The sequence below is a fragment of the Buteo buteo genome, chromosome 29, assembly GCF_964188355.1.
Source record: "Buteo buteo chromosome 29, bButBut1.hap1.1, whole genome shotgun sequence".
NCBI lineage: Eukaryota > Metazoa > Chordata > Aves > Accipitriformes > Accipitridae > Buteo > Buteo buteo.
In genome coordinates this window covers 2,741,603-2,766,908 of record NC_134199.1, presented here as the reverse complement: position 1 = coordinate 2,766,908, position 25,306 = coordinate 2,741,603, and the positions used below count along the sequence as shown (strand labels likewise).

Here is a 25,306-nt window from a genome sequence, read left to right as displayed (position 1 = left end):
GGAAGGAAGGCATTGCCGGGGTTGTGGGAGCAGTTAAGCTTTTTGCTTTCCAAGACTTGTAAATGTCAGTCCCTGTGCAGGGAAAACTGGGTGACTAGTCAGTGGGAATTGGAAGCAGTGTGGGTGGAGGATTTTGTCAGGAATTGTCAAGAGAGGCTAAAATTACGGATATGCTCAAAGCAGGAGGTAAAACTCAAAACTCGGTGATGTGTTCTTAGCATGATCCAACAGCTGCTGAGTTTGATGCCTTCCTTAGGAGGAAATGCTTTGATGCTCTGGTACCTTGGCTGTAAAGTACTGCCCTGGGTGGCCACCTGACAGGGTGCTGCTAGCAGTGGGATCCAGGGGCTGAGTGGGATTCCAGCACAGGAACCTGCTTTGAGTCGTTTGTTCTCTTTTCCTCCTAGCGCTCATCTCCTGATGTGAAAGCAGAGTTATTTGAGCTGCTTTTCCGGGTCCTCCACCACAATTGGCGGTACTTCTTCAAATCTAGTGTATTGGCTAGTGTCCAAAGAGGAGTAGCAGAAGAGCAGATGGAGAACGAAGCACAGTTCAGTGCCATTATGCAGGTAACTCAAGCTATTCCCACAGTTGTCCAGAACTCTTTCTGCAATGGGGCATACGCTACTTGTGGCAGTGCGTTAAACATGTGGGTGATGGGGGCTAGACCATGTCTTGAGTGAGGTCTTGCCTTCAGGAACTGCTGAAAATCAAAGTACTTGCAGAGTGGTCTTGCTGATGTGCTCACAAGGCACAGTGTCTCACTGCGCAGGGAAGCAAGCAGTGAGGAAGGAATGTTAATTTCTTTCCATGCCTCATCCTGCATCTGGACCTAAAAATACATTACTGACGCTGACCCATTTACTTCTGTTACAAGTCTTGTGGTTAGCACTAGGACAAATTGTCAGTGCAGGAAAGTTGTTTTTTGGGTTTTTTTTCTGGGTTTTTTTGTTGTTGTTGTTTTTGTTTTGTTTTTTTTTCTCCTGAGACCAAGAAGTCTTTTGGTTTAAATGGACTTGTTCTATGCTGTACCATTGGATCTGGTAGAGAAGGGTCAGCGGGGTAATATCCAATGGGCTTTTTGGCCTGTGGAATAGAGAAGGCATAGGCAGTGTGCCAGCACGTACACAGAGCCAGCACCTATTTCTCAGGTTGGGGAATTTGAATTTTTAAGAATAACAGACTGTATTCCACATGTTACTTAGGTCAGAGCTGGCCAAATGAGTTCCTGTCCAGTTCCTAGATGTAAGAACTGTCCCCAAAACAGGTAGTGCAACTTAAAGTAAAATCAGAAAATAATCACCCTCCTAATCTGCTATCAGAGTACCTGGTGTGAGGCCCTTCACCTCCATCCCATGTCAGTGTAAACAGAAGTGTGCTTGCACCATGCTCTGCAACCTCAGAGTAGGGCTTGCTCCTCCAAGAGCAGTGAATGCTGAAGTGGAGGGCCATGTACTTAGACTTCAGGTGGGAGGACTCTTTGCGGAGCTGCCCCATCATGGAGTGCTTCTGGAGACTGGGTCCCTTCTGATACATGAGTGAAGAAGGAGTTCTTGCACTGATATAAACTGTATTGGTGTTTCTCTCTGGCCTTTGCTTAGCTTGGCATCTTTTGATGTGAATGAGGCCCAAGCTGGTCCCTATACAGGGTTGTCCAAGCATCTCCCTTTCACCTGTAGCAGTGTAACACTTCCAAACTCACCCGAGTGCCTTGTTTTGGAACATATTTTCATGGTAATGTCAGTATTAACTTCAGGCTGGTTGGCAATACTGAACTACTTGTTTTACTACTTGGCTCCTGTTGTTTTCATACAAAACTCTTATTTAATGTTCTGTAAATGTTCTCCACACTTCTCCACACAGCCAGTGTTTTGTGTTGAGAATATTAATAGTTTCTGTGCTGGCTTTTACCAGATATCTGAGTCCAGAACTGGCTCAGTCTTGAAGGGACTTGGGCCATTTTTGTCCATTTAACAGTAAATGGCTGGTCTGGAGGAATAAATTCTTCTGTTTGTGATGCCTTGAAGCAGGAACTGTTAAAATTCTGCTGCCTATCTCTGTACAGAGCTTACCTTATCTGCCTATATCACCTGTACAGTGTCAGAGGCATTCAGGGTGTAAAAGATGTCTTATCACAGTCTGTGCAGGCCTACCAGACTAGTTCAGCAGGATCCAGCAAATTTTGTTCCTAAACTCTTTACTGCTTCTGTAATGCCCAGGTTAGCCTCCCAGCTCCCATCTCTAACTTCTTTCTAATTTAGTGCAGTAACATGCATCTGTCAGTCAGCTTGGTCTTTTGACTTGGATTGAGAACAAAACCTGTGTGCGTGTTCTGATTTTGTTCTTGCTTACTGTGCTGCCTTAGGTAGCACCCATGAGAAACAGCCAAATCCTTCACGAGCAAACTGGCTGCCAAGGGAGCTGTGCTCAGCATCTGTGTTCCTCTTCAGCGCAACCTCGGCCCACCTGTTCCCAACAGACCCAGCTTAGCAACTGTTCTGCAAAGATACGACCATGTTTCCACTAAAATGTCTTCATTTCTGTTGGTCTGGCAGCAGCACAGTTGACTTAAACAACTGCCTGTCTTGTTACTTTGCTGCACTGAGAAGCAGCAGAGGCTCCCAGGGGTTTGTTCTGGTGTCAGGGTGAAAATGATGTTGTTCTGCCTGACAGGTCTGATATTCATTGTAATGTCAGTCCTCTTCCTTCAATTCTCCTTTGTTCGTAGGCATTCGGCCAGTCCTTTCTGCAACCTGACATTCACCTGTTCAAGCAGAATCTCTTCTACTTGGAGACACTGAACACCAAGCAGAAGCTGTACCACAAGGTGGGTCTCAGTTGACCAGTGTACATCCTGTGTGTGGTAATAGGCAGGTGCTGTTCTGAGACTTGTTTTAAACCACTTGGAAAATGAAGGTCAGGTTTTGGGGGCTTTTATGCCACAGCCTTTGGTTGGTTGCTGTGATCCCGATGAATATGTTGCTGGTCAGATTGACATGGTGGAGTCCCTCCAGCATTCTCATCTGGGTCAGCAGTGGGGTATCTAGAATTTGCAGTCAAGTCACTGCCAGGTGGTTGTCTCCATTGCTGTCATGTAGGACTCATCCTCCAGACTGTCTAATTTAAACCTGTTAGCTGCTGTTATGAAGGATTAAAGTTGGAATCCAAGGTCTTGCCCTTCTGGTTAGCATGTGAAAGCAGGGCTTTCAGGTTCACATCTGTGGTCACAGCTGAAGGACAGCCCATCATGTTAACAGCTGCCTGTTGCAGACTTCCAGGCAGCTAGCCAGATTCCCTGGCTTTCAGGAGCACTGTGCAGGGTTAAACTGGCTGGAGTTTGAATAGGACTCAATGCTGTTTGCTTAAATGCCAATGCTTAAAACTTGGGTCAGATGCATGAGGTAAGTGTGGCCAAATTCCCTGTTGACTTTAAAGCTGATATTAATCTAGCTTTCTGTAGTCATTTGTGATCTTGGCTTGGAAAATTACCTCTGTGCTCACAAGAGCTTTGGAAGACTTCTAACTGTGTGCTTCTCTCACTGTGCAGAAGATCTTCCGCACAACCATGCTGTTCCAGTTTGTGAACGTGCTACTTCAGGTGCTTGTCCACAAGTCGCATGACCTGTTGCAGGAGGAGATCGGCATTGCCACCTACAATATGGCCTCAGTGGACTTTGATGGCTTCTACTCAGCCTTTCTCCCTGAGTTCCTGGCCAGTTGTGATGGTGTGGACTCGAACCAGAAAAATGTGCTGGGAAGGAATTTCAAAATGGACAGGGTAAGAAGGGGAAACACTGCAGCAGAGTGCCAGCATTCCCGGGATGCGCAGAGTTTTTCTCCTAGAACACACTTGCAGGCAGCTGTGAGCTTCTCAGGGCAGTGTTATGACGTAGTACCTTTTATTCCAAATGCTTCCATACTCAGCAATGCCTAGCCAAGGATTTTTCACTGTAGGTAGCAGAACTGCCATCTCATCTCTCAGACTGCTGAATGCTGTGAGAGTTAGGGAATATGTTTCCTGGAGGAAGTTTTTTTCATAGGGGTAGACTGACATTTTTTTGAGTGGGACGCTCAGATCCTTGCCAAAATCTCGCTCTAGCTGCTGGCCAGATGTTTGAGGGTTACAGCGAAGACAACAGCAGAGTAGCTGCAATCGCTCACAATTCTTTCAAACCCCTCATACACATGTGAAGCAAATGGGGGGTCTATAACCTCCCTATGAAACATCACGGCAGTGCAGCAGGCTGTGGCTTCCATCTGCTGAAGCTTGCTTGTCTGTTGAGTGCTTCCTCTTCCGTGGGAGATGATGGAGTTTTGAGACCAAGGGTGAGCGTAGGAAAGGAGCCTTGAGAGAATCACTGGACTCCAGATGGCAATTGCTCTTCAGGAAGGTTAGCCCTTGTTATGGGGTACGTGGCACCCAGGAGCCTTGGCGGGAATGCAGTGAGCAGTCGCTGCTGCAGATAACCATGTCATGACCATTCGTGTAGTCCCTGACTGCACTACGAGAAGCTGGTGCCATGAACAGAGCCCACATCTCTGCAGTCAGCTCTCTGCATGGAGCAGCTCTGGAGCCATCTCTGCTCCCTGTACGTGGGCTGCAGAAACTCGGGTTTCCTGGGCTCAGACTCTGGAGGAAGGAGTCTGTTGTTCTCCTGTGTGAAAATACACGTGGGTGTTTGGCCCTGTCGGTTCATTTCTGTTCTCTGCTGTAAGACAGTGCTTGTAGGTGTCATTCTGTTTGCAGTACAATGTGTTGTTTGATCTTTTCCAGGATCTGCCATCATTTACCCAGAATGTGCACAGACTGGTGAATGACCTGCGTTACTACAGACTCTGCAATGACAGTTTGCCCCCTGGAACTGTGAAACTATAGTTACTGCACTGGACTCGTGTTTTGATCACTGTAGGGAACGGATCCATGTTTTGTTTTGCCACCACCTTCTCTCCTCCCTGGTTTTGTCAGGACTGCAAGACACAGTGTCTTGCACATGGGCACATCTTCTTGGATTCACGCACCACGCTTCCTTTTTTCTCTCCCAACCCAAAGGCCCCCAGCTGGAGTCAGCACTGTCTGCAGGATGTGTCTTAACGCCCAACCGCAGGGCATCTCAACTGTACGGAAAGTCCTCTTGCTGGGGTTTTGTCCTACTAACGTAGCACTTTGTTGCGTCCAGAGATTTCTGTGGAGTTGTCTTGAGAGATCATGTACGTATCGAACGTGAGGCAGAAGCGCCAAAGACTACTTCAGACATTCGTACCTTCGTGTCATTCCACCTTCCTGCCCCTGCCCAGCTCTCGGAGGAGGAGGAGTCTCGTGATGTTGGGACTGTTTTGGCACTTCTGTCACTCCCTTTGTTTTTAAATTGCCTTGAAAACCTCCCTGCGGTTTGTGGGGATTAGAGACTTTTTGGTTTTTTTAAAAGTTTTCTCATCATTCCATTGTGATACTAAAACAACATGCTTAATGGAAATAAAGTGCTTACTTTGTTGTTTTAAATAACTTGTAACTTGTTTTAGTTTCCTTGTAGGCCTGTCTGTCACCAAGCCATTCTACTAGATGAAAATGCATTTTGCGATGCAGGCAGCAATCTGCAGCCTTTCCCCATGATCAGGCAGGAGGACCGGCAGCAGGTGCCTGCATTGCCCATACCATGCATGCCCTGAGTGCAGAAATGCCCTGTGCAGGCTGCCAGCAAGTCCAACAGCTCCTGAAAGGTGCTGTACTGAACTGGTGCGGAGCTGTGTTGGCTTCTTTCTGCACTCTCCCCTCATTGTGTTTACCACCTGTGTTCCCTGATGTTTTCTGTTACCATTGTGGTGATCTGTTTATTCCCTCCAGCAGACTGTTGTCTGAATTGATCAAGAGCTGCCTGCAGGAAGAAATGTCTTAATGTTCATGGTATTGCATCATCAGAGACCTGAGCTTGAAGGCTCAGAATGACCTGATAGTGGCATCTGAGCACAAGGTTAAAATTCCAGTCCCCAGTCAGGACCAGATTTTGGGGGGCTTGTGCTCATGCAACTGGGAAGGATTTATTTTTTTTTCCCCCTGAAGTCTCTAGTCAGGTAGCTAGTATAGAGCATTTTATCAGGCTGAATTCTCTGTGGTTACAAGGGCAGCTGCAGTAAGGGCTGCATGGTGGGAACAGCATCTGGTCATTGTGAAGCGAGCAAGCCTGGAGGAGCTGTTCCCCTAAATGTTTGTAGATGTGGACTTGAGTGAGGTGGCTGCATGTGGACAGCTGGGAGGTATCAAAGGTGAGTTAGAGTGTAGGAGCACTTGCTCCACAATTCCTTTAGTTACAGTTTTGTGAAAAACAGCCTGTGATACAGCCTGTGATGTGCATGTTTGCTGTTTGGAGATAATGTACGCTGTTTGGATAACCTGTGTACAGACAGAGCCTTGCATCCAGGCTGTCCAAATTGGGACCAGTTTGACGTTTGGGCTTCATACCCTGCAATGAGGGTATGAATCTTGAGTTGGAAGTTGCACGTGAACCAGAGTCATGCCTCACCAGGTACAGTCCTTGCAACTGTGGGCTGTGAACCTGGGTGTTTGAAGACCAGTGTGAAAGTGGGTGATGATCTGCCCCCAGACTGCAGAGCTCTGACCTTCCCTGAGAGTGGAAGGCACTGAGCTCCCTGCCAGCCAGAACCTGAACAGTGTCACTGTCTGCACTTAAAGAAACTTTGAGTCCTTGCTTTTCCTGGTGGTAATAAGGTGTATGAAAATGCGATGCAGGTTCCAAACCTGTCCACAGAGCCTCCCCTTCTTCCTGAGCTGCCACCCTGGTCACTCACAGAAGTTCTGCCCTGCTCCAAGCTGCAGTGGGAGATGGTGGTAGCTGTCTGCCACCTCCTTCACCAAGCACCCTGGCTGTGGCTCCCTTCAGAGATGGGCTAAGGCAATTTCATCTGCTGCTGGCAGAGCTCCCCTCCTGCCATGGCTCTCTGGACTGGTGGGGCTTCTGTTTCTTGCAAAACTTTGGTTGACAGAGGGTGAAAGTACATGTTCTTCCCTCTATCAAGGGCAGCAGCTGGAAGGTGGCCAAAGCCCAGGCTGCAGCCTCCCACCCCTTGCACTAAAAGCTGTTTCTCCTTTGCCAGCCATCGCCTGAAGTGCAGGGTTGGCTGCAGCACCCCAGCCCTCTGGCTGAGCAGGGCAGCTTGCTGGATAAATACCGAAGGGCACCTGGTTTCTGTGTATCTGGCTGCATTAATCTTCCCCAAAGAAACCCCTTCCTCTGTCACCCCTGGCTCAGCAGACACTGAAGAGGGGCCTTTTCCCATCCTGAATGCCCTGTTTGGGTGGGTGTCACCAGCTTTCGGCCAGCAAAAAGTGTATTTTGCAAGAGCTGTTGATCGATCTCTGCAGCTGTGCTGAGCACAGTGGGACCTGGGAGCCCCCATGTCCCATCCTCCCCCGTCCCCTCCCCCAGGCTGTGGCTGGTGATGGGGATGAGGAGCTAAATGCAGGTTGGAGCCAGGCTTGAGTCCAGCCTCCCCCCGCCCCCCTGCCCTCATGGCCCATTAATTGCTTTGTATACAATTCCTTGATTCGTTTAAATTATTGCAGGTTTAGGAAACAGGCTCAAAGTGACCAGGATTTTCCATGAATTTGCAGATATTTTAATAGCAATGTTTGCGTCAAGCTGCTTTCCCAAGAGCTGTCACGGGAGTTTGGGATGTATGGGAAGCTCCACCAAGAGTGATTTCCCACCGTGGGCTCTGGGATGAGGCTGTCTGTACAAACCAGATGCTGGAGAACTGAGCCCCCCCCACACCTGCCTGCAGGGCTGCCCGGGCCCTTTGGGAGTAGGCAGAGCTCCTTCACCGACCTAATTCAACCCTAAGGAAAACTTGAATCTGAGCTGGAGCAATGCTGTGAAGAGGAGCATCCCCCCCTCCTGCGCGCAGGGCTCTGCCTCTCGCTGCTTCGTAAACTCCCTGTGATACCTCCCTCCTTCCGCACAGGCTGGAGCGAAGGAAGGAGCCCTGGTCCCTCTGTCCCCCTCCCTGCTTCCCGCAGCCTTCAGTGATGCTTTAAAGCAGAGGGGCTCCCACCTGGGCAGTGCTGCAGGTGAGCAGGGTAAGAGCAGCCTCTGCACCCCTCCCAGGGCCTTGCACCCCTTTTCCAGCACCCACTACCTGTCCAGGGCAGCCCTGTGTCTGCTGTAGCCCTTCACCGGAGCTGGGGGATCCCCACAAAACCACCCTCCCTTGCACCCCAGCTCAGGCTGGTGGGGGCGAAGCCAGAGCCTCTTCTCTCCTGGACCATCAGGGCTCAAAGCATGAAGTAGGTTTGATATTTGGCAGGGTCTGGCCCCTCTCCCATGCCCCTGGTTCACCCGCGGGATGGGTGCAGGCTGTGCTCCCACTGTGGCAGGGCTTGGGGCTCAGCCCAGCCGAGGGAAAGGCTCAGCTCCGGACCGGGGGGTGCTCCGGACCGGGGGGTGCTCCGGACCGGCATGTCCCATGCTCGGACATTCTGTACCGGGGACTCTCCGGCCCGGGAGGATGCTACGGCCCGGGGGGATGCTCCGTACTAGGGATGCTCCGGCCCGCGAGGATGTTCCGGATCGGGATGCTCCGGGCCGGAGGGATGCTCCGGCCCGGGAGGATGCTCCGTACTGGGGATGCTCCGTACTAGTGATGCTCCGGCCCGGGAAGATGCTCCGTACTAGGGATGCTCCGGCCCGCGAGGATGTTCCGGATCAGGATGCTCCGGGCCGGGGGGATGCTCCGTACTAGGGATGCTCCAGCCCGGGAGGATGCTCCGTAGCAGGGATGCTCCGGACCGGGGGGATGCTCCGTAGCAGGGATGCTCCGGCCCGGGAGGATGCTCCGTACTAGGGATGCTCCGGCCCGGGAGGATGCTCCGGACCGGGGGGATGCTCCGTAGCAGGGATGCTCCGGACCGGGGGGATGCTCCGTACTAGGGATGCTGCAGCCCGGGAGGATGCTCCGTACTAGGGATGCTCCGGACCGGGGGGATGCTCCGTACTAGGGATGCTCCGGCCCGGGAGGATGCTCCGGACCGGGGGGATGCTCCGTAGCAGGGATGCTCCGGACCGGGGGGATGCTCCGTACTAGGGATGCTGCAGCCCGGGAGGATGCTCCGGCCCGGGATGCTCCGTGCAGGCGCGGCGACCGCCCGGTGCCGGCGGCTGCTTTAAGGGGAGGGACGGAAGCCTGACCCGTCCCCGGGCTCGGCCGGGTCCTTTAAAGGCTCCGCGGGGCGGCCGAGCCCCGCCGCGGCCAGGTCCGACCCGCCGGCCCCGCCATGGGCTCCCTGGGGCGCTGCCTGGCCCGGAGCCTGCTGCGGGGGCAGCCGGGCCCGAGCCGCCCCCCCGGGCCCCGCTGCTACGGCTCCGGTGAGACACGGCCCCCGTCCTGCCCCCGGCCCCTTCCTGCCCCGGGACCCTGGCCCCGTCCTTGTCCTGCCCCTGGGGACCCTGTTCCCATCCCTGAGCTGGCCTCGGCCCCTTCCCTATCCCGTCCCTGGGGACCCCGTCCCCATCCTGCCCTGGGGACCTGGTCCCCATCCCTGTCCTGCCCCGGAGGAGCCCGTCCCCAGCCCTATGCTGCCCTCAGCCGCTTCCCTATCCTGCCCCTGGGGACCCCGTCCCCATCCTGCCCTGGGGACCTGGTCCCCATCCCTGTCCTGCCCCGGAGGAGCCCGTCCCCAGCCTTATGCTGCCCTCAGCCGCTTCCCTATCCTGCCCCTGGGGACCCACTCCCCATCCCTGTCCTGCTTCTGGGCACCCTGTCCCCATCCTCGTCCTGGCCCCGAGGACCAAGTCCCCAGCCCCATCCTGTCCTGCCCCTCGGGGCTCCTGTCCCCATCCCACCCCCATGGTACCCACTGCCCCATCCTGTCCTGGTGCCCCCAGTCCCCCAGCACCCTGTCCCTCTGTCCCAGGAGCAGCCCCCCAGGCAGGGTGTCCGGCTCATGGGGTCCTTCACTTTTTTGTGGTGTGAGTCCTGTGTGTCACGACGGGGCAGAGGCCAGACTGGTGGCTCCCCCCAGCACCACCCTGAAGGTCCCAAGGGGTTTGGTGTGTCCCCAGGGCCACAATGGGGACACCCCCATCCTGTCCTGGGAGGACAACGGGGTGGGAGCCTGGCAAAGCCGGGCCATGCCCAGCAATGCCCAGAGAAGTGAGTGAACTCGTGCAGTCACTTATCCCGCTCTGTCCCTGCCGGCACCGGGGCTGGTCCACCCTCACAGCCCAGGACAGGATGCCAAATACTGGGGCTGGCACCGAAATGCCCTGGCTTGGTGTCCTCTCTCCCTCTCCCTTCTTCTCCTTCCCGTCCCTTCTGCTCCTCCGGCAGACGGGATGCACTGTCCCTTGGGGAACTTGTGTCCCCTCCTGCCAGCGTGGCTCTGGCAGGGCCAGCTTTGGGGTGAGGGGGGAGGTGGCGATGCAAGACCCTGCCATCCCACGGTGCCACGGATGACAGCGATGCCAGACCCTGCTACCCCACAGTGTTCCATGTTGCTCTCCACCGGTGGAGGGCTGTGACCAGGGACCTGCTTTGTGCCAGGGCTGGTGTCCGACTGCCTCCGGGCACGGGGAAGCATCCGAGGCCAGGCAGGAGCGATGGCACGCTGTGGGTGGCACCCACAGCCCCAGCAATGGGACACTGCGGGGGGGCGCGCTCGGCCAAAACCAGAGCCAGCCCGTCCCACGCTGGGTTAAAGGGTGTTTCCTGGCCACGCACGTGTCCCCAGCACCTGTCAGGCTTTCCAGCGTGTCCCTTGGGTCCCTGCTGGGACCCTACTAGTCTGCAAGGCACGGCCCTGTCAGGGAGACACGGCCCCAGCATGGGGACACAGGTGGGGACAGGGTCACCCCATGGCAGCTGCTGCCCACTGGGACCCAGCGACAACCCGTGGTGCCCCAGGAGCAGCTTGGGGTCCTGCTGCCGCGACCCGTGCCCGTGTCCCACGTCTGGTGGCGACCTGTGTCCCGTGCCCGGTGGTGACGCTGGCCCCTGCATCCCTGCGCAGCCCCCGCGGAGCTGCAGGAGAAGACGCTGGTGCTGGTGAAGCCGGACGCGGTGCAGCGGCGGCTGGTGGGGAACGTCATCCAGCGCTTCGAGCGGCGCGGCTTCAAGCTGGTGGCCATGAAGTTGCTCCAGGTACCCATCCCCACCGAGCTGCCACCCGTCCCCCCCAGGGGACCCTGCTCCCCACAGCCGGCTCACGGGGGTGCCAGGAGGGGGGTGTCAGTGAGGGACACCGTCTGGGTGTCCCCGCCGTCACCCCGCGCTGCCGTCAGGCCGACCAGGGTCTCCTGGACAAGCACTACCAGCAGCTGCGGCAGAAGCCCTTCTACCCGGCGCTCCTCGCCTACATGACCTCGGGGCCGTTGGTGGCCATGGTGAGGGGCCGGGATGGGGGGTTTGGGGGGTCCTAGGGGGGGTCCGGTTGGGGGGCTCAGGTGTCCCCTGTCCCACAGGTGTGGGAGGGCTACAACGTGGTGAGGTCCACGCGGGCCATGGTGGGGGACACCAACTCGGCGACGGCGGCGGCGGGCACCATCCGGGGGGACTTCGGCATGCACGTCAGCAGGTAGGGGCGCGGGGCGGGCGGCGGGGCCTGCGGTGGGACCCCACAGCCACAGCACCGGCCCCGTCTCTGCGCAGGAACGTGGTCCACGCCAGCGATTCGGTGGAGACGGCCCAGCGGGAGATCGGCTTCTGGTTCCAGCAGGACGAGCTGGTGGCCTGGGAGAGCGGAGACCGGGACTACACCTACGGGCCGTAGGGCGGCCCCGGCCAGAACGGACCCTCGGTCGTGGGGGGAACCCCCGGCCCCACAATAAACCCCAGTGCCTCCAGCCGTGGCTCCGGCCTCCTGCCTCAGATGCCACCAGCAAGTGCTGGGGGGCACTGGGCTGTCCCTGGGGGGCACTGGGGCGGTACTGGGAAGCACTGGAGGCACTGGCACGTCCCTGGATGATACTGGGGCAGTACTGGGAAGCACTGGGATGTCACTGTGAAGTGCTGGGATGTCCCTGGGGGATACTAGTGTGGTACTGGGAAGTTCTGGGATGCACCCAGATTTCCCAAGGGGGCGCTGGGGCAGTACTGGGAAGCTCTGGGGGGCACTGGGATGTCACTGGGGGGGCACTGGGGTGGTACTGGGAAGGTCTGGGAGGCACTGGCATGTCCCTGGGCGATACTGGGGTGGTACTGGGAAGGTCTGGGAGGCACTGGCATGTCCCTGGGCGATACTGGGGTGGTACTGGGAAGGTCTGGGGGGCACTGGCATGTCCCTGGGCGATACTGGGGTGGTACTGGGAAGGTCTGGGGGGCACTGGGATGTCCCTGGGCGATACTGGGGTGGTACTGGGAAGGTCTGGGGGGCACTGGCATGTCCCTGGGCGATACTGGGGTGGTACTGGGAAGGTCTGGGGGGCACTGGCATGTCCCTGGGCGATACTGGGGTGGTACTGGGAAGGTCTGGGGGGCACTGGGATGTCCCTGGGCGATACTGGGGTGGTACTGGGAAGGTCTGGGGGGCACTGGCATGTCCCTGGGCGATACTGGGGTGGTACTGGGAAGGTCTGGGGGGCACTGGCATGTCCCTGGGAGATACTGGGGTGGTACTGGGAAGGTCTGGGGGGCACTGGGATGTCACTGGGGGGGCACTGGGGTGGTACTGGGAAGGTCTGGGGGGCACTGGCATGTCCCTGGGCGATACTGGGGTGGTACTGGGAAGGTCTGGGGGGCACTGGCATGTCCCTGGGCGATACTGGGGTGGTACTGGGAAGGTCTGGGGGGCACTGGCATGTCCCTGGGCGATACTGGGGTGGTACTGGGAAGGTCTGGGGGGCACTGGCATGTCCCTGGGCGATACTGGGGTGGTACTGGGAAGGTCTGGGGGGCACTGGGATGTCACTGGGGAGCACTGAGGTCGTACAGGGAAGCTCTGGGAAGCACCAGCATATCCTTGGGGCGGTACTGGGAAGCTCTGGGAGGCACCGGACTGTCCCTGGGGGTAGCAGGAGGCTCTGCAGGTCCCTGGAAGGGACCGGGGGCGGGTCTGGGCTGGCAACGGAGCGGGGAGAGCTCCGGGGGACACCGGGATGCCGCTGGGAGGGACGGGGGTGTCGCTGGGATGCCACCGGCACACCAGTACGTCACTGGGGACACTGGGCGGCGCTGTGGGACGCCGCGCCAGCCCCGCGCCGTTGCCAGGCAACAGCTGCCGACGCCCGCGCATGCGCGGGGCGGGCGGAGGCCCGGCGAGGACTACATCTCCCGGCAGGCTGTGCGGGGCGCGCCGTCCCGGCGTGCTTTGCGGCGCGCCGACCCCCCCCCCCCCCGCTGCCGGCGGATCGCGCCGCCATGGCGGAGGCCGCAGCGGCTTCCCGGCCGCCGCCGGACGTGGACACCGACGACTGCCTCCGCGAGTACCGCCACCTCTTCAGCCCCGACATCCTGGCGTGAGTGCCGGGGCGCCGAGGGCTCCGGCCCGCCGGGTGAAGGGCTGCGGCCTGGAGGGCGCGGCCTCGCCCGCCCGCGGCCTGCGCGCTGAGGGGGGGGCCGCCTCGGCCGGGGGCTGTGCTTGGCGCTTGGCTCTGACTGTCCCTTTGTCCCCGCAGGGGCCAGGTGGCATTCATCACCGGTGGCGGCTCGGGCATCGGCTTCCGCATCGCCGAGATCTTCATGAGGTGCGGGAGGCCGGCGGGGGTGGCGGCAGTGCCCGGGGAGGGCTCCCCCAGCCCCCTCGGGCGCCGGTGGGGACGGACGGCATAAAAGCTTCCCTTCCCTTGAGGCGGCTGTGGTAACGGGGTGTAGAAGAGGTGGGGTGTGAAGCCGGGGGCAAAGGAGCCTTTGTGAGAGCTGTGGGCAGCCCTGCCTGCTGCAGGCTCTGGTGGTTCGTGGGGATGTGGGAGGCAGGGGCTGGCCTCGTCACAGGGCTGGAATAGGTCTCTAGTGCGCTGTGATTCTCCCCTGCCTTGAGTCCTGCGGGCTTCAGGGAGCGGCAGTTCCTCCAAGGATGTTGTGTCATGTCCCGCCGCTCCCTGACCAAACTCCTGGTAACCCCAGAGGTCCGAGATGACCATGAGGAGCTGGCGCTGTGTGGTCCTTCTCACCAGCCCCTTCTTTGTAGGCACGGCTGTCAGACGGTCATTGCAAGCCGGAACCTGCAGCGAGTGTCAGAGGTGAGTCTGTGGGCTCCACCAGGACAGGCAGGCAGAAGGAAGAGCTGTGAATGCCTGGAAATCCTTCTGCACTCTCCTTTGGGTGGAGCTGGGAGTAGTGCAACAGGAGAAATGGCTTACCAGTGCTGCCCTGTCTTCTCTTGGCTCTAAGTGCTTCAGCGCTAGCAGGCAGCAGTGATGGGCAGGACGGGTCTGGGTTTAGGGTGGGCTGCACCCACTGCACCTCATGGTGGAGCTCAGTTAATTGTGGAACTTGCTACCTTCCCCCGCCAGCTTTGGGGGTGTCTGTTCCAGATATCATATTGCCTTTTCGTTGAGGGGACAGAAAGAAACAAACTGTGGTGAAAGTTTGTCAGCAGGGAAGTGGCAGAGACCAAAGTCAAGCTTAAATCTCAGCTTCGTGCAGGACAAGACCCCCTTGTCCAAGGGTTACATGAGTTGAGGTGGGTACGCTGAGCTCCAAAATCTCAGTTATCTTGTGTTTTGAGATGGAGGGGAGGATTGCGGTCTGGAAAGCAGTAACTGAAAAAGCTGTATTAGACTAGCTACCCTGTGGATGGCTGGCCAGAACAAACACCCACCCCTCTGTGTCTGACCCCAGGCTGGAGTTTGGCTGGTCACAGTTTCCGTTCCTCACAGTGGCTTGTGCTGCGGTCTCGGGCTGAAAGTCGCTGTGAGGGAGCTTTATGGTAGCTGTGTGTGGACTTCACTGAAATATAACAAAGATCAAAACCAGCACTTGGGAGTGAGGTGGCATGACCCGTCTGCCTCCCGGAGGCGGTTAAGGCTGTCATTTTGCATTCCCTCATGCTCATGTGCCAGAGAACAAGCTGCAAAGCTCAGCAGCTTTTTAGTCCTTAGGGGCTGGAGTCTTCTGAGTACACAGGGACTGCTTGGCCGGGCTCTTGCTTGGCGCTGGGAGTACGTGTGTGCTAGTTGGGGCTCAAAGCTTCTCACAGAAGAGCCCGATGAGCCTAAGCAGGAACATGGAGTGCCGCTGGGTGTTGTGCGGGGTTGCTGCTGAGTCTGTGTGTCCCCTGTGCTTAATTCGCTGGGGGGAGTCATGTTCTTAATGAGCGCCTCAGGGGTGGTTTGTGGCAGATACTGAGCTGCAGAGCTGGGCCACTCTGCCTCGCAGGTGGAGACCCTGGCAATTGCTGGTCTGCATTTGGCCTTTTGCCTCCTGATGTTTTTTGGATCTAAAGGTTAATTATGTCTGGGCTTATGCCAAAAATGCCTTGTTGGGGTTCAACCTTTGTACTTGCCCTGCAGAGATGTTGCTTGGGATGTGCTGTGTCGATGACAGGCCACGGAGATAACTGGGCTTAGCAGGTTGTGGCCTCAGGGCCAGCCTGGCATTTGGTTGGGACATGCAGGAGCTTTCTCTGGTTACCCCAGGGCTTTAGCTGCAGGGTGCTGCCGGGCTGAAGCCGGCCGTGTTTAGGCAGGTCTCCCCTGCCCACAGTGTTTGCTGTGTGCTGGCAGGGACATGGCTCCTCTCTGACTTCTTGCTTACCTGTTACAAGGTCTGGGTCCAACACTTGCTGAAGGAGAGAGTCCCAGAAAGAAATTTTTTTTTTTTTTTTTCTCCAGGCCTCAAAAAAGCTGGTGGCAGCCACAGGCCAGCAGTGCTTGCCTCTGTCCATAGACGTCAGGCAGCCCCAAACCATTGTGGCAGCAGTGGATGAGGCACTGAAAGAGTTCAAGCGGATTGACATCCTTGTCAATGGTGAGCTGCTGAAGTGGACAGAGGGAAGATTTGGCACAGACTCACTGCTAGGAAGGGCATTTTCCTGCATGGGGGTTGTGTTTGCCTAGTTGTCTGGCTTATGCTGCTTTGGCCTGGGAGCATCTGGGCAGCCCCTGGGAGTGCAGAGGGGATGGGCTCAGAGGAAGCAAAGACCTGTTCTTAATACATGGCCATCCAATCATCCCTGCTGTCACTGGACCAGTACCCTCCCGCCCTCAGGTTGGCCGTGCTGCTGGGCACCCAGAGCCACATGTTGTTTATCCCCTTACCAGGGCTGTTTTCAGTCTACCCAGACAGTATTGCTCACCATTCCTCTCGCAGAAGTGCCCTGAACCTGCCTGATCTTTCCTGACTGTGCCCCTGGCTGCTTGTTCTTCAGGTGCTGCGGGAAACTTTCTGTGCCCAGCCAGTGCCCTGTCCTTCAATGCCTTCAAGACAGTGATAGATATCGACACCATTGGCACCTTCAACACCTCCAAAGTCCTCTTTGAGAAATATTTCCGGGTAAGTGGAACCAGAGCCAGAGGACTTGGTGGAGAGAGAGGCTCCTGGTAGGCAGGGGGTAGTGTCAAACAGATCGCACTTTGCCCCTGAGAAATTCAGGGAAGTGTGGAGGGCAGAAGGCAGCACAGCACCCATGTACCCGGGGCTGTGCTGACAGGCCTCTGCCACCCACCCTGCTCAGACCCAGTCTGTTCCCTCCCAGGGAGGGCAGCCCGTGTGCAGGAAGAGGGAATCCTGCCTGTCCCTGGCCCTGGGGCTTTTGACTCTTGTGGCACCTTTCCACACTCTGCCACCTGCTGGGGAAGAAGCTGTGATCTGCTGCTCCTCTTCCAGCTCCTCTGCTTTCCCTTGGCCTTTGCTTGTCCCCTGCATCTCCCACTTTGTCATGGTTTAACCTCAGCCACCAACCAAGCACCACACAGCTGCTCACTCACCTCACAGTGGGATGGGGGAGAGAATCAGAAGGGTAAAAGTGAGAAAACTCGTGGGCTGAGATAAAGACAGTTTAATAGGTAAAGCGAAAGCTGCGCACGCAAGTAAAGCAAAACAAGGAATTCATTCACCACTTCCCATGGGCAGGCAGGTGTTCAGTCATCTGCAGGAAAGCAGGGCTCCATCACACATAACAGTGACTTGGGAAGACAAATGCCATCACTCTGAGCGCCCCCCCTTCCTTCTTCTTCCCCCAGCTTTATATGCTGAGCATGATGTCCTATGGTCTGGAATATCCCTTGGGTCAGTTGGGGTCAGCTGTCCCAGCTATGTCCCCTCCCAACTCCTTGTGCCCCCCCCAGCCTGCTTGCTGGTGAGGTGGGGGGAGAAGCAGAAAAGGCCTTGACTCTGTGTAAGCACTGTTCAGCAATAATGAAAACATCCCTGTGTTATTAACACTGTTTCCAGCACAAATCCAAAACATAGCCCCATACTAGCTACTATGAAGAAAGTTAACTCTATCCCAGCCAAAACCAGCACATGCCTCTCTGGAAGAGCCCCGCTGGCTGCCCCGGCTCAGTGAGGCCGGGTGGGCAGTGCTGCCCTGGTGATGGGTTAGCAACGCAGTGCTAACGTGGCAGTGCTCATGGGTGACTGTCCCTCCTAGCCCAGCTATCTTGTCCCACCACTCCCCTATGTGACCCCTTGTGCTGCTCCCTCCTAATGCCATGTCTCCTTTCCTTCCCCAGGACCATGGTGGGGTCATTGTTAACATCACGGCAACCCTGAGCTACCGAGGGCAGGCCCTCCAGGTGCATGCTGGTACTGCTAAGGCTGCTATAGGTACCTAAACGCTTCTTGCGGGTGCTATGTGAGCTGTGTGAGGCCAGTAAGGAAGCCAGTTCTTCCCGAATACTGGGATGGGAAGATGTCCTTGGGAGAAGTGAATATGAATTGGTGTGGGTACTATGTGCCTGGGTTTGGGATGAGGCTGTTCTCTCCCCCAGGGCCCTTCTAAGGCCCTTTGCTCTTGGCCAAAGTCTCCTGTGGCTTTTTGCGCCTCTTCCCCCCCCCCCCCAAGTTACTGGAACAGCTCTGCTCTCCGTTTCTCATTCATGTTGTAATCCCTTCACAGATGCCATGACCCGTCACCTTGCTGTGGAGTGGGGACCCAACAACATCCGAGTGAACAGCTTGGCACCTGGCCCCATTACAGGCACCGAGGGCTACCGGCGGCTGGGTAAGGCAGCCTGGGGCTCCTGTCTCTGCCTCGGTGGTGGCTTGCTGGTGTCTGTCTGGGAGGGGACTGTAATGGACCACCAGTGCCATGCAGCTCATGGAGCGCATGATGCAGCCAGGGCCATTGCTGCTGGGCACGGCTGTCCTGTGATTAGGCTGGCCATCTCTTTGGGGGGGCAGCCCTTCCTGCATCCTCAGTACCTCACAGGGCACTGATTTTTCTCTGTCGAGTGGCAGCTTTTTGTGCTCTCTGATGCCATAACGTAACATGCTCTCCCAAAGCTCAGCCTGGCCACCCACCTTGCCTGATGGTTTAGCTCTTGCAGTCCATCAGCGGAGTGCCGGTTCAGCCCTGGAGGCTGGGAAAGCTCTCTGAGATCTTGTCTTGAGCTCACTGTTGCAGTACAAAACCCACTGCTGGGCTTGAGCTCTCCTCGTTTAACTCACTTCTCAGGCCTTTGTCCCTGGGCTGCCCTGGGTGCCAGGATCTCACCTAGGTTCCCTGGGGCTCTCGGCAAGCCCCATGCAAGCAGTGCTGCAGTGTCTGGCAGGCAGCGGTGGCGGGCAGGCAGTCCCATGGTCCTAGCTGACTCTTTCTTCTACCACTCTCAGGTGGGAGATTTGCTGAGGAAGGAAGTCAGTTTGATGTGATCCCCCTCCAGCGCGCAGGGAACAAGACGGAGATCGCCCACAGCACGCTGTACCTGGCGAGCCCCCTCTCCTCCTACGTGACGGGCACCACCCTGGTCGTGGATGGCGGGAGCTGGCTGACCTCTGCCAACAACTTCTCTGCCTTGCTGGGTATTGCTTCATCCTCTGCTAAACTCTAGGTGACGTGCATTTCCCCCTCCGTGGGATTAGAGCAGGGCTCATGTCAGAAACCCAGTTGCCCCGTGGTATAGGGGCATGGCTGCCGTAGCAGTGGGTATTTCTTCAAGTGCCTTGGTCACCTTGTACCAGTACCAGGCTCTGCCCCTCCTGAGGCAGCTGAGTGGCACATACTGTGTTGGGGAAGAGGAGGCAGATGCTGGGTGTCAGCGTCTCCAGGGTGAGGGCAACCAGCCCAGGTCTCGACTTGGCAGCACTTGTTCTCAAACCTTTCTCTGCTTTTGGGAAGGTGGAGCAGGGTCACCCCCATGATGTTGTCAGAGCAGGTGCAAAACAACATGGGGAACATCTCTGAGTCCTTGTGGACCATCCTAGGGATGACTTGGGAAGGGCAGGAGGACTTGCGGGGTTTTTCCTCTGAGCCTGCGGTTGACATCGTATCTCTTGTCGTTCCTGCTGTGGAGGATCCTTGTCTGGACACCTCTGAGTGTCTCCTGAACTGTCGTGATGCCGCTTTTCTGTGCCACACCATCAGGATTGGGCACAGAGAGTCCTGGCAGCCTCTGCTTCCCCTTTCTTCCTTGCATGAGTTACCGCGGTCTTGTGTTGTGGTTGAATTGCATGCAGGACTCATGTTGGCTGTGTGTGTCTGCAGAGGTGGGAAGGGAGCTGGCACCTGGCGCTTTCTGGGAGAGGGGTCTCCTTTCTTCCCCTCATCCCCTGCTTGGGTCCTGCCTGGCAGTCTCCGTGAGCAGGGCAGGCCCAGGGAGGACTGTGTGCCCACATCCGTGCTGTCTTGCAGATTTCTGGGCTGCAGGAGCAAACAAAAATCAATGATGGACAGCCTGGGATTGACCGATGGACAGAAACGTGACCGAACACACTGCTGCTCTGGGACATCTCAGGGTGACGTCTCCCAGAGTCGGAGCCGATAGCTGCCGCCTCTGATCAGCGACTGGTGGTGCTGGTGACGCTGCCGATCCTGCGTCCGCCTGGGGGAGGGAGCACCAGGGGTGCTGGGTAGGGAGCGAGCCCACCCCCGTCCTGTGCCATTACTTTCTTCTGAACTGACATGTCTGAGGGTGCGGGGTGTGCAGGTTGTGATGTTCACTGTCCATTTGTGTCTCCCTCCAAGTTGCTCTCCTGGCCTTTCCCGAGTGCCAGGCAGTGCTGCCCATGGATAGCTGTCCTCTTCCTCCCCTCTCCCCCATCTCAGCCTGAGAGCTGCCCAAGACTCCCAGCAGCAGCTCCTTTTTGGAAGGGGGGGGTGTAGTTCAGCCCATCTGGGGTTGAGATCAGCCTGCATGCTGGGGCCAGCTCTGGCTTGGCAGCAGTAGCTGGCAGCTCTTGAAGAGGAAACAAGGACGAAGCTGGTCCCTGGCAGCGGGAAATGGCCCTGTCCCTTCAGGGTGGGGGGACATTCCTGGATGGGGCAGTGGTCCCCAGAGGCTGATGCAGATGCAGCTGGGATGTCCATCTCCCAGGACCAGAAGTGTGAGGTTCAGTCCCACCAGAGCTGGCTCTGTACTGCTGTGGACTATAGCACCGTATCTGTTGGGAGCCTGAGATGTCCAGTTGTCTGTCTGGCACCCATCTGTCTGTCACGCTAGTCTCATGCTATCTCCTTTCTTTGTACAGACACTACAGCTGAGGGTAAAGGAAGCTGCAGGGGCTGCACCGGGTCTGGACTGGGCTGCTGGAGCCAAACACGTCCCCGGTGCCATGCCTCACACTGCTCGCGTGCAACAGCCTCCTGCTGCTGATGGCAATTTTTAAGTTCATCCTGAATTCTGTGAAGCTTGTTTTCCTACTTGATTGCATTTCCTACTTAATTGTAGACTTGCCAGGTTTTGCTCCTTCCTCCAGGCCATGAATAAAGAACTTCCACCCTGAGCCATGATGCTTCTCATCTGTTTGTCTGTGCAGGGGGTTGATCCTGCAGCCTCTGACTGCTGGGAGCTCCGGAAAGTTCCCTTGTGCTCCTTGTCCGCTTGTGAGCTGGCAGTGGCAGGAGCTTTAGGGGGCTGAGTCACATCTTTGGTCAGAGCATCGCTCGCTGCTGCAGGAGCAAAGCCAGCTGCTGTGCTGACCGATCCTGGTGGTACGAATCGGGCCCTGAGGGAGGATGGAAAACCACTGGTCCCACTAGCAGAGTCCTTTGGTAGCTGTTGTGTCCCAGTACTCCAGGCCAGCGGTGCTTGGGGACCTGCCATCTCCTTGGCCCCAGCTGGCTCTGGGGAGATGGTTCCAGCAGCCATTGGGTCCATCAGCAGAGGTGATGGGGAGGTCCTGAGGGACGCGGTGAGAAACACGCCGACCCCTTCAGAGGGGAAGGGGATCTGGGGTCTGGGCATTGTCCTTTGCCTGAGTCTTTCCTGGGATTTGCCTCCAGCCACAAAATCCCTCTTCCAAGATAACAGGACAAGTGTTTTCTCCTGGAGAAGGTACTTGTGTGATGTTTGTTGGTCCCAGCTGCAGTCTTCTGCTCTCTGACCTGCATCCCTTGTTCTGAGAGGGTCCACATATTTAACTGCTGCTTGTTAAACCACGATGGGGAGCAAGGTGAGGTTTCCACCCTCCCCACAGCAGGAAGAGATGCACAAAGGAGAGGGGAGAGGTGCTGCAGGAGAGGCAGCCCTGGAGCTGCTGCCAAGCCCAGGCTGTGCCACGGGCTCGGTGCTGAGCTGGGCTCCTGGCCCAGCTGGTGTGGGTGCCACCCCACATGGTGAGGATGGAGCCAGGCAGAGCTGCCTGCATTGCCTGCCTGTGCGTGGAGACCTCCATGGTGGTCACAGCCTGAGCAGAGCCTGGGGGTGTCGGAAGGAGGGAGAGCTCCTGCACAGGGGCTCGGGGCTCTCCTGGCTCCGTGGCCACCGAGGGAAGGGGGAACACTGCAGGGCAGCAGCCTGGCTGTGCACCTCCAGCACCAGCGGAAGGAGCTCTGAGCCCGACCTCCATCGTGTCCTGGAGCTGCGGAAACCCACGGAGGGGTGCAAAGCCGCAGCTCACAGCGTCAGGCTTGCCCCTCCAGCCCTGCAGGTGCGTTATCCCCCAGCCCGGGCGGCAGCGAGCGCAGGCAGGAAACCTGCTCGCTTGAGCTGTCTGGGAACTGGGGGGATTAGAATGCCGAGGGGATTTTGTAGGGGACGGTTCAGGCAGTTGTCGCCTGGGGGGGGCAGGCAGTGCAGCCCTGGGCTTTCCTCCTGTGGGAGTGACAAGGGACCCCCCTCTGGCCCCCATGAGTTGCTGAACTCCAGCTTTTGGGGCCGAATGTGCTGGGGGTCCCCAGCTTTGGGAAAACCGTGCTGGGGGACACACCGTGCCCCCACCAGGCTCGTCCTGAGACGTCACAGGCGGCCATCACCTGGGTGGTCTGGCAATGAGGGGCCCTGGGCAGCATCGCTGCAGCCAGGGATGCCCTTGCTCATCAAGTTTGCTGCTAATTAGACCTGCACAGGAGATGGAGGTGCAAACACCGACGGGGCCCCACCGGCGTGTGCGTGCAGAAATTGCCGGGGGCACAGAGTCTGCAGGCTGTAAGCCCCTGAACTTGTTCATTCATTCCTTCAAAGGACGGCAGTCAGGCAGCCCCGGCAGAATGGGGGGGGGGCCGTGCACCGCGGACCCTCGCCGGCGACCGACAACCGAACCCCTCGGCCTGCTCTTTCCTTGTGCCACGGCGCCCGTTTCCACGCGGCAGACGCTGGCGGCGGGGACACGCGCGGGCCCTGGCGGGGGGGCGCGGGGCCTGGTGCACGGTGACACCCCCCCCCCCCCTTCCCCCGGTGGGGTACATGAGGCCCGGTTTACCGTGGTCCCCCCGGGGCAGGGTTACCCCCCCCGCCCCGCCGGAGGGGTGTGCAGGCCCCGGTGCACGGTGACACCCCCCCCCCCCCGCCCCCACTTACCTCAGCCCCGGAGGGGGGCGCGGGCGGCACGTGCTCGCGCGCCGCGTGGCCCTTCCCCGCCCGCCCCGCCCCGCCCCGCGCCGCGCACGAGCCGGGGCGGGGAAAGGGGCGGGGCCTCCGCTCGGCCTCGCGCCGCGTCGAGGTGGGGCCGCCCTGGCAGACGAGTGACGTCACCGCCCCGGCTACTGCGGCGGCTACCGGGTTGGATCTGGCGGTTCGCCGCGGGCTGCCCCGGAGCGGCGGCGCGGGCGGGCGGCGGGCTTGTTTCTCGGCGCCGCCGTCTTCCTTTCCGCTCCCCCCCCCCTCCGCCTTCCCGCCCCGCCGACCGCGGTGGGTGAACCGCGTCCCCCCCCCCCCCCCGCCCCGGCGCTCGGAGCCGCCGCTGACGGGCGGGCGGGTCGGGTCGGCGGGGCCGCCCCCGGTGGCGGCGCGGCGGGCGGGCGGGGCCGGCGCCGCCTCGCACAAAGCCGTGTGGCCGGGAGCGGGCGGAGCTACCGCTGAGGGACAGCACCGGCACCGGCATCGCCGCACCGGTTACCGGCACAGGCACGGCACCGCCCCGCCGGGCGGCCGCGATGTGAGGGGGGCGATGGCCGCGGGGCATGGCCGCCGGGCAGCGGTGGGGCGGGCGGCGGCGGCGGCGGGCGCTGAGCGCCGCCGGTGAAAATGGAGCCGCATCCGCCGGCGGCCGTGCCCGGGCCCCCGCTCCCCCGGGGGCCGCGGCGGGACGGGACGGGGCCGGAGCCGGAGCCGGAGCCGGGCCTATGGGCACTTGAGGCCGCCGAGCCCGCCCCGGGGCCGCCGCCGTGGTCCCCGCCGGAGCAGAGGGACTGTCCGGCCCTGGGGGGCCCCGCCGAGCCCCCGGCCCGGCCGGAGGAGGAGCCGCGCCTCCGGCCCGTCTTCGACGCCCTGGACCGCGACGGCGACGGCTTCGTGCGTGTGGAGGAGTTCGTCCAGTTCGCCACGGCCTACGGTGCCGAGCAGGTGAGGCCGGCGGCTCCCCCCGAGCACCGGGGCCTGCCCCCGGGCCTGGGCCCTGCCCGGCCCCCCGGGGCCCTGCCGGGCCGGGACCTCCCCTCGCACCCCTGCCCGCCGCCGGTGTCCGTGGGGCTGCGTGCCCCGGGTGCCGCCTCAGGGAAGGACCCGCCGGGCCCGGGCGTGAGGCGAGGCGACGGCTCAGCGCCGCAGTTGGTGTAACCCTGTGGGGAGCCTCTGTGCTGGGCCTTTGGTGGTCCCCTGTCTGCTGGAGGGGTGACGAGCGAAGGCGGCCGGTGTCGTCGTCGTCGTCCGCAGCCCTCGGAAGAGCCTTTAACGTGAGCGAGGGCAGCGTCTGCATCACCGGCCTCTGGGTCGTCCCGGGTGAAGGGCGTGTGTGGGCTTAAATGGATGCAGGAGGTACGGACGGAGCCCGGTGAGGCTGGAGCTCGCCTTTCCCGGGTCCCGATCCGCTGGGAAGAGAGCATCTCGGCAGTGCCGCTGGAAGCCCGCATCCCCTCTCTTTGTTCTCCATCAATAACACGTTGAGGTTTGTCCGAACAGCTCCCGTGCATAAGGGACCAGCAGCGAGATCCCGGGATCTCAAGCTGCTCCTTGCCCCACTCGCCACTGAGGGTCCCTGCGTGGGCTTGCTGGCACTACGCCGAGGATGGAGTACCTCACTCAGCACGGGTTTGACAATCCTGAATGCCGGTTTTTTTTTTTTTTGCTTTCCACTGCTTTGTACCATGGTGAGCTTGTGTTTCCTTGCAGCAGATCAGATGCGGTGTAATTTGAAGCTGCCTGGTATGACCCAAAATGGAGAGAGCTCTAGCAGGGGATGGAAATTAATTTGTTGACGTTTTGTACATTGCCTGTGCTGGCATTGCTACAAGAAAAAAGATTTAATTTTTAAGGTGTGTAGGTATCGTTAGGAAGTTTCTATGTGCTTACCCAGGAGATCTGCTTTAATTCTCTAGCTGTAGCTGCTGTGTGTGTATTAAAGTGGCATGACAAAGCAAATCGTCGTGTGTGAAGGAGTGTTTTGGTGGAGGAGGGTTTTTTTTTATCTCTGTCCTCATGGTAAAAGCACCTCTTAAAGATAAAATAGAGGCATTTCTTTTAGAAAATACCCCTGTAAAGTGGAGATACGCAACTTCTTTGTCAGATGGTTGCTGGTAAGGGGCACTGTGCATGCAGGCGGCATTGCTTAGTGCCTCATTGAGTGATTAACCAGGTAGCGTCATGGCACTGGGAGGGAGTCACAAGATCATCTCGGGAACGTGCTCCTGCACCCGCCGAGTGAGAGAAGCTTTATTCAGCATAAAGCCTCAGACTTTCATCTTCCTGCTGTGGTCCGGGTGCTTTGTGCCGCTGTGCGTTGTCCCCCCCCCACCATTGCCGTTGCCAGCCGAGAAAGCAGAAGCAGACGGTCTGTTCGCATCAGCATGCGAATCGCTCTGTGGAGGCTCACAGACCCTGTA

At 58.4% G+C, this 25,306-nt stretch overlaps 4 protein-coding genes across 12 annotated transcripts in view; all 4 read left to right on the top strand.

The window, feature by feature from the left end:
* Positions 1-5,497, top strand: part of XPO6 (exportin 6) — a 55,890-nt gene extending 50,393 nt beyond the window's left edge. For all 4 annotated transcript variants that reach the window (XM_075018361.1, XM_075018363.1, XM_075018362.1 and 1 more), the window contains 4 exons: positions 408-569; positions 2,729-2,827; positions 3,548-3,778; positions 4,775-5,497. In XM_075018361.1, the coding sequence (XP_074874462.1) occupies positions 408-569; positions 2,729-2,827; positions 3,548-3,778; positions 4,775-4,876 (594 nt within the window). In that variant the 3' untranslated portion in view covers positions 4,877-5,497. The remainder of the gene's footprint in view (positions 1-407; positions 570-2,728; positions 2,828-3,547; positions 3,779-4,774) is intronic.
* A 3,769-nt stretch (positions 5,498-9,266) lies between these two features.
* NME4 (NME/NM23 nucleoside diphosphate kinase 4) lies at positions 9,267-11,850 on the top strand. Of its 2 annotated transcripts, none has more exons than XM_075018252.1 (5): positions 9,267-9,377; positions 11,021-11,151; positions 11,292-11,393; positions 11,472-11,584; positions 11,659-11,850. In XM_075018252.1, exons 1-5 carry the CDS (start codon positions 9,287-9,289, stop codon positions 11,777-11,779), a joined length of 558 nt encoding a protein of 185 aa, XP_074874353.1. In that variant the 5' UTR covers positions 9,267-9,286; the 3' UTR covers positions 11,780-11,850. The 2 variants fall into 2 exon arrangements, with proteins under 2 accessions (XP_074874353.1, XP_074874354.1); XM_075018253.1 differs by lacking the exon at positions 9,267-9,377 and adding an exon at positions 10,721-10,846.
* Positions 11,851-13,327: 1,477 nt separating this feature from the next.
* DECR2 (2,4-dienoyl-CoA reductase 2) lies at positions 13,328-20,832 on the top strand. 4 transcript variants are annotated; one of them, XR_012648703.1, is made up of 10 exons: positions 13,328-13,463; positions 13,623-13,691; positions 14,135-14,186; positions 15,780-15,915; positions 16,316-16,440; positions 17,622-17,715; positions 18,008-18,112; positions 18,724-18,912; positions 19,742-19,959; positions 20,578-20,832. XR_012648703.1 is itself a non-coding variant. In XM_075018317.1 (9 exons), the coding sequence occupies exons 1-9, from the start codon at positions 13,366-13,368 to the stop codon at positions 19,774-19,776; spliced, it is 903 nt and encodes a 300-aa protein (XP_074874418.1). In that variant the 5' UTR covers positions 13,328-13,365; the 3' UTR covers positions 19,777-20,832. The 4 variants fall into 4 exon arrangements, 2 of the variants coding, with proteins under 2 accessions (XP_074874418.1, XP_074874420.1); XR_012648704.1 differs by having other exon boundaries at positions 18,724-18,941; XM_075018317.1 differs by having other exon boundaries at positions 19,742-20,832.
* Positions 20,833-23,155: 2,323 nt separating this feature from the next.
* RAB11FIP3 (RAB11 family interacting protein 3) overlaps positions 23,156-25,306 on the top strand; it is an 80,585-nt gene continuing 78,434 nt past the window's right edge. Inside the window, exon 1 of one of the 2 annotated variants that reach the window (XM_075059324.1) lies at positions 23,156-23,831. In XM_075059324.1, the coding sequence (XP_074915425.1) occupies positions 23,514-23,831 (318 nt within the window). In that variant the 5' untranslated portion in view covers positions 23,156-23,513. The remainder of the gene's footprint in view (positions 23,832-25,306) is intronic. The other variant, XM_075059326.1, reaches the window with a different exon arrangement.

Excerpts from the sequence above, each read along its gene's own strand:
- DECR2 (XM_075018317.1), top strand. The coding sequence starts at position 13,366 with ATGGCGGAGGCCGCAGCGGCTTCCCGGCCGCCGCCGGACGTGGACACC. Across the intron at positions 13,692-14,134 it reads ATCGCCGAGATCTTCATGAG|GCACGGCTGTCAGACGGTCA; the intron begins GTGCGGGAGGCC and ends CCTTCTTTGTAG. Across the intron at positions 18,913-19,741 it reads CAACTTCTCTGCCTTGCTGG|ATTTCTGGGCTGCAGGAGCA; the intron begins GTATTGCTTCAT and ends GCTGTCTTGCAG.
- NME4 (XM_075018252.1), top strand. The coding sequence starts at position 9,287 with ATGGGCTCCCTGGGGCGCTGCCTGGCCCGGAGCCTGCTGCGGGGGCAG. Across the intron at positions 9,378-11,020 it reads GCCCCGCTGCTACGGCTCCG|CCCCCGCGGAGCTGCAGGAG; the intron begins GTGAGACACGGC and ends ATCCCTGCGCAG. Across the intron at positions 11,585-11,658 it reads TTCGGCATGCACGTCAGCAG|GAACGTGGTCCACGCCAGCG; the intron begins GTAGGGGCGCGG and ends GTCTCTGCGCAG.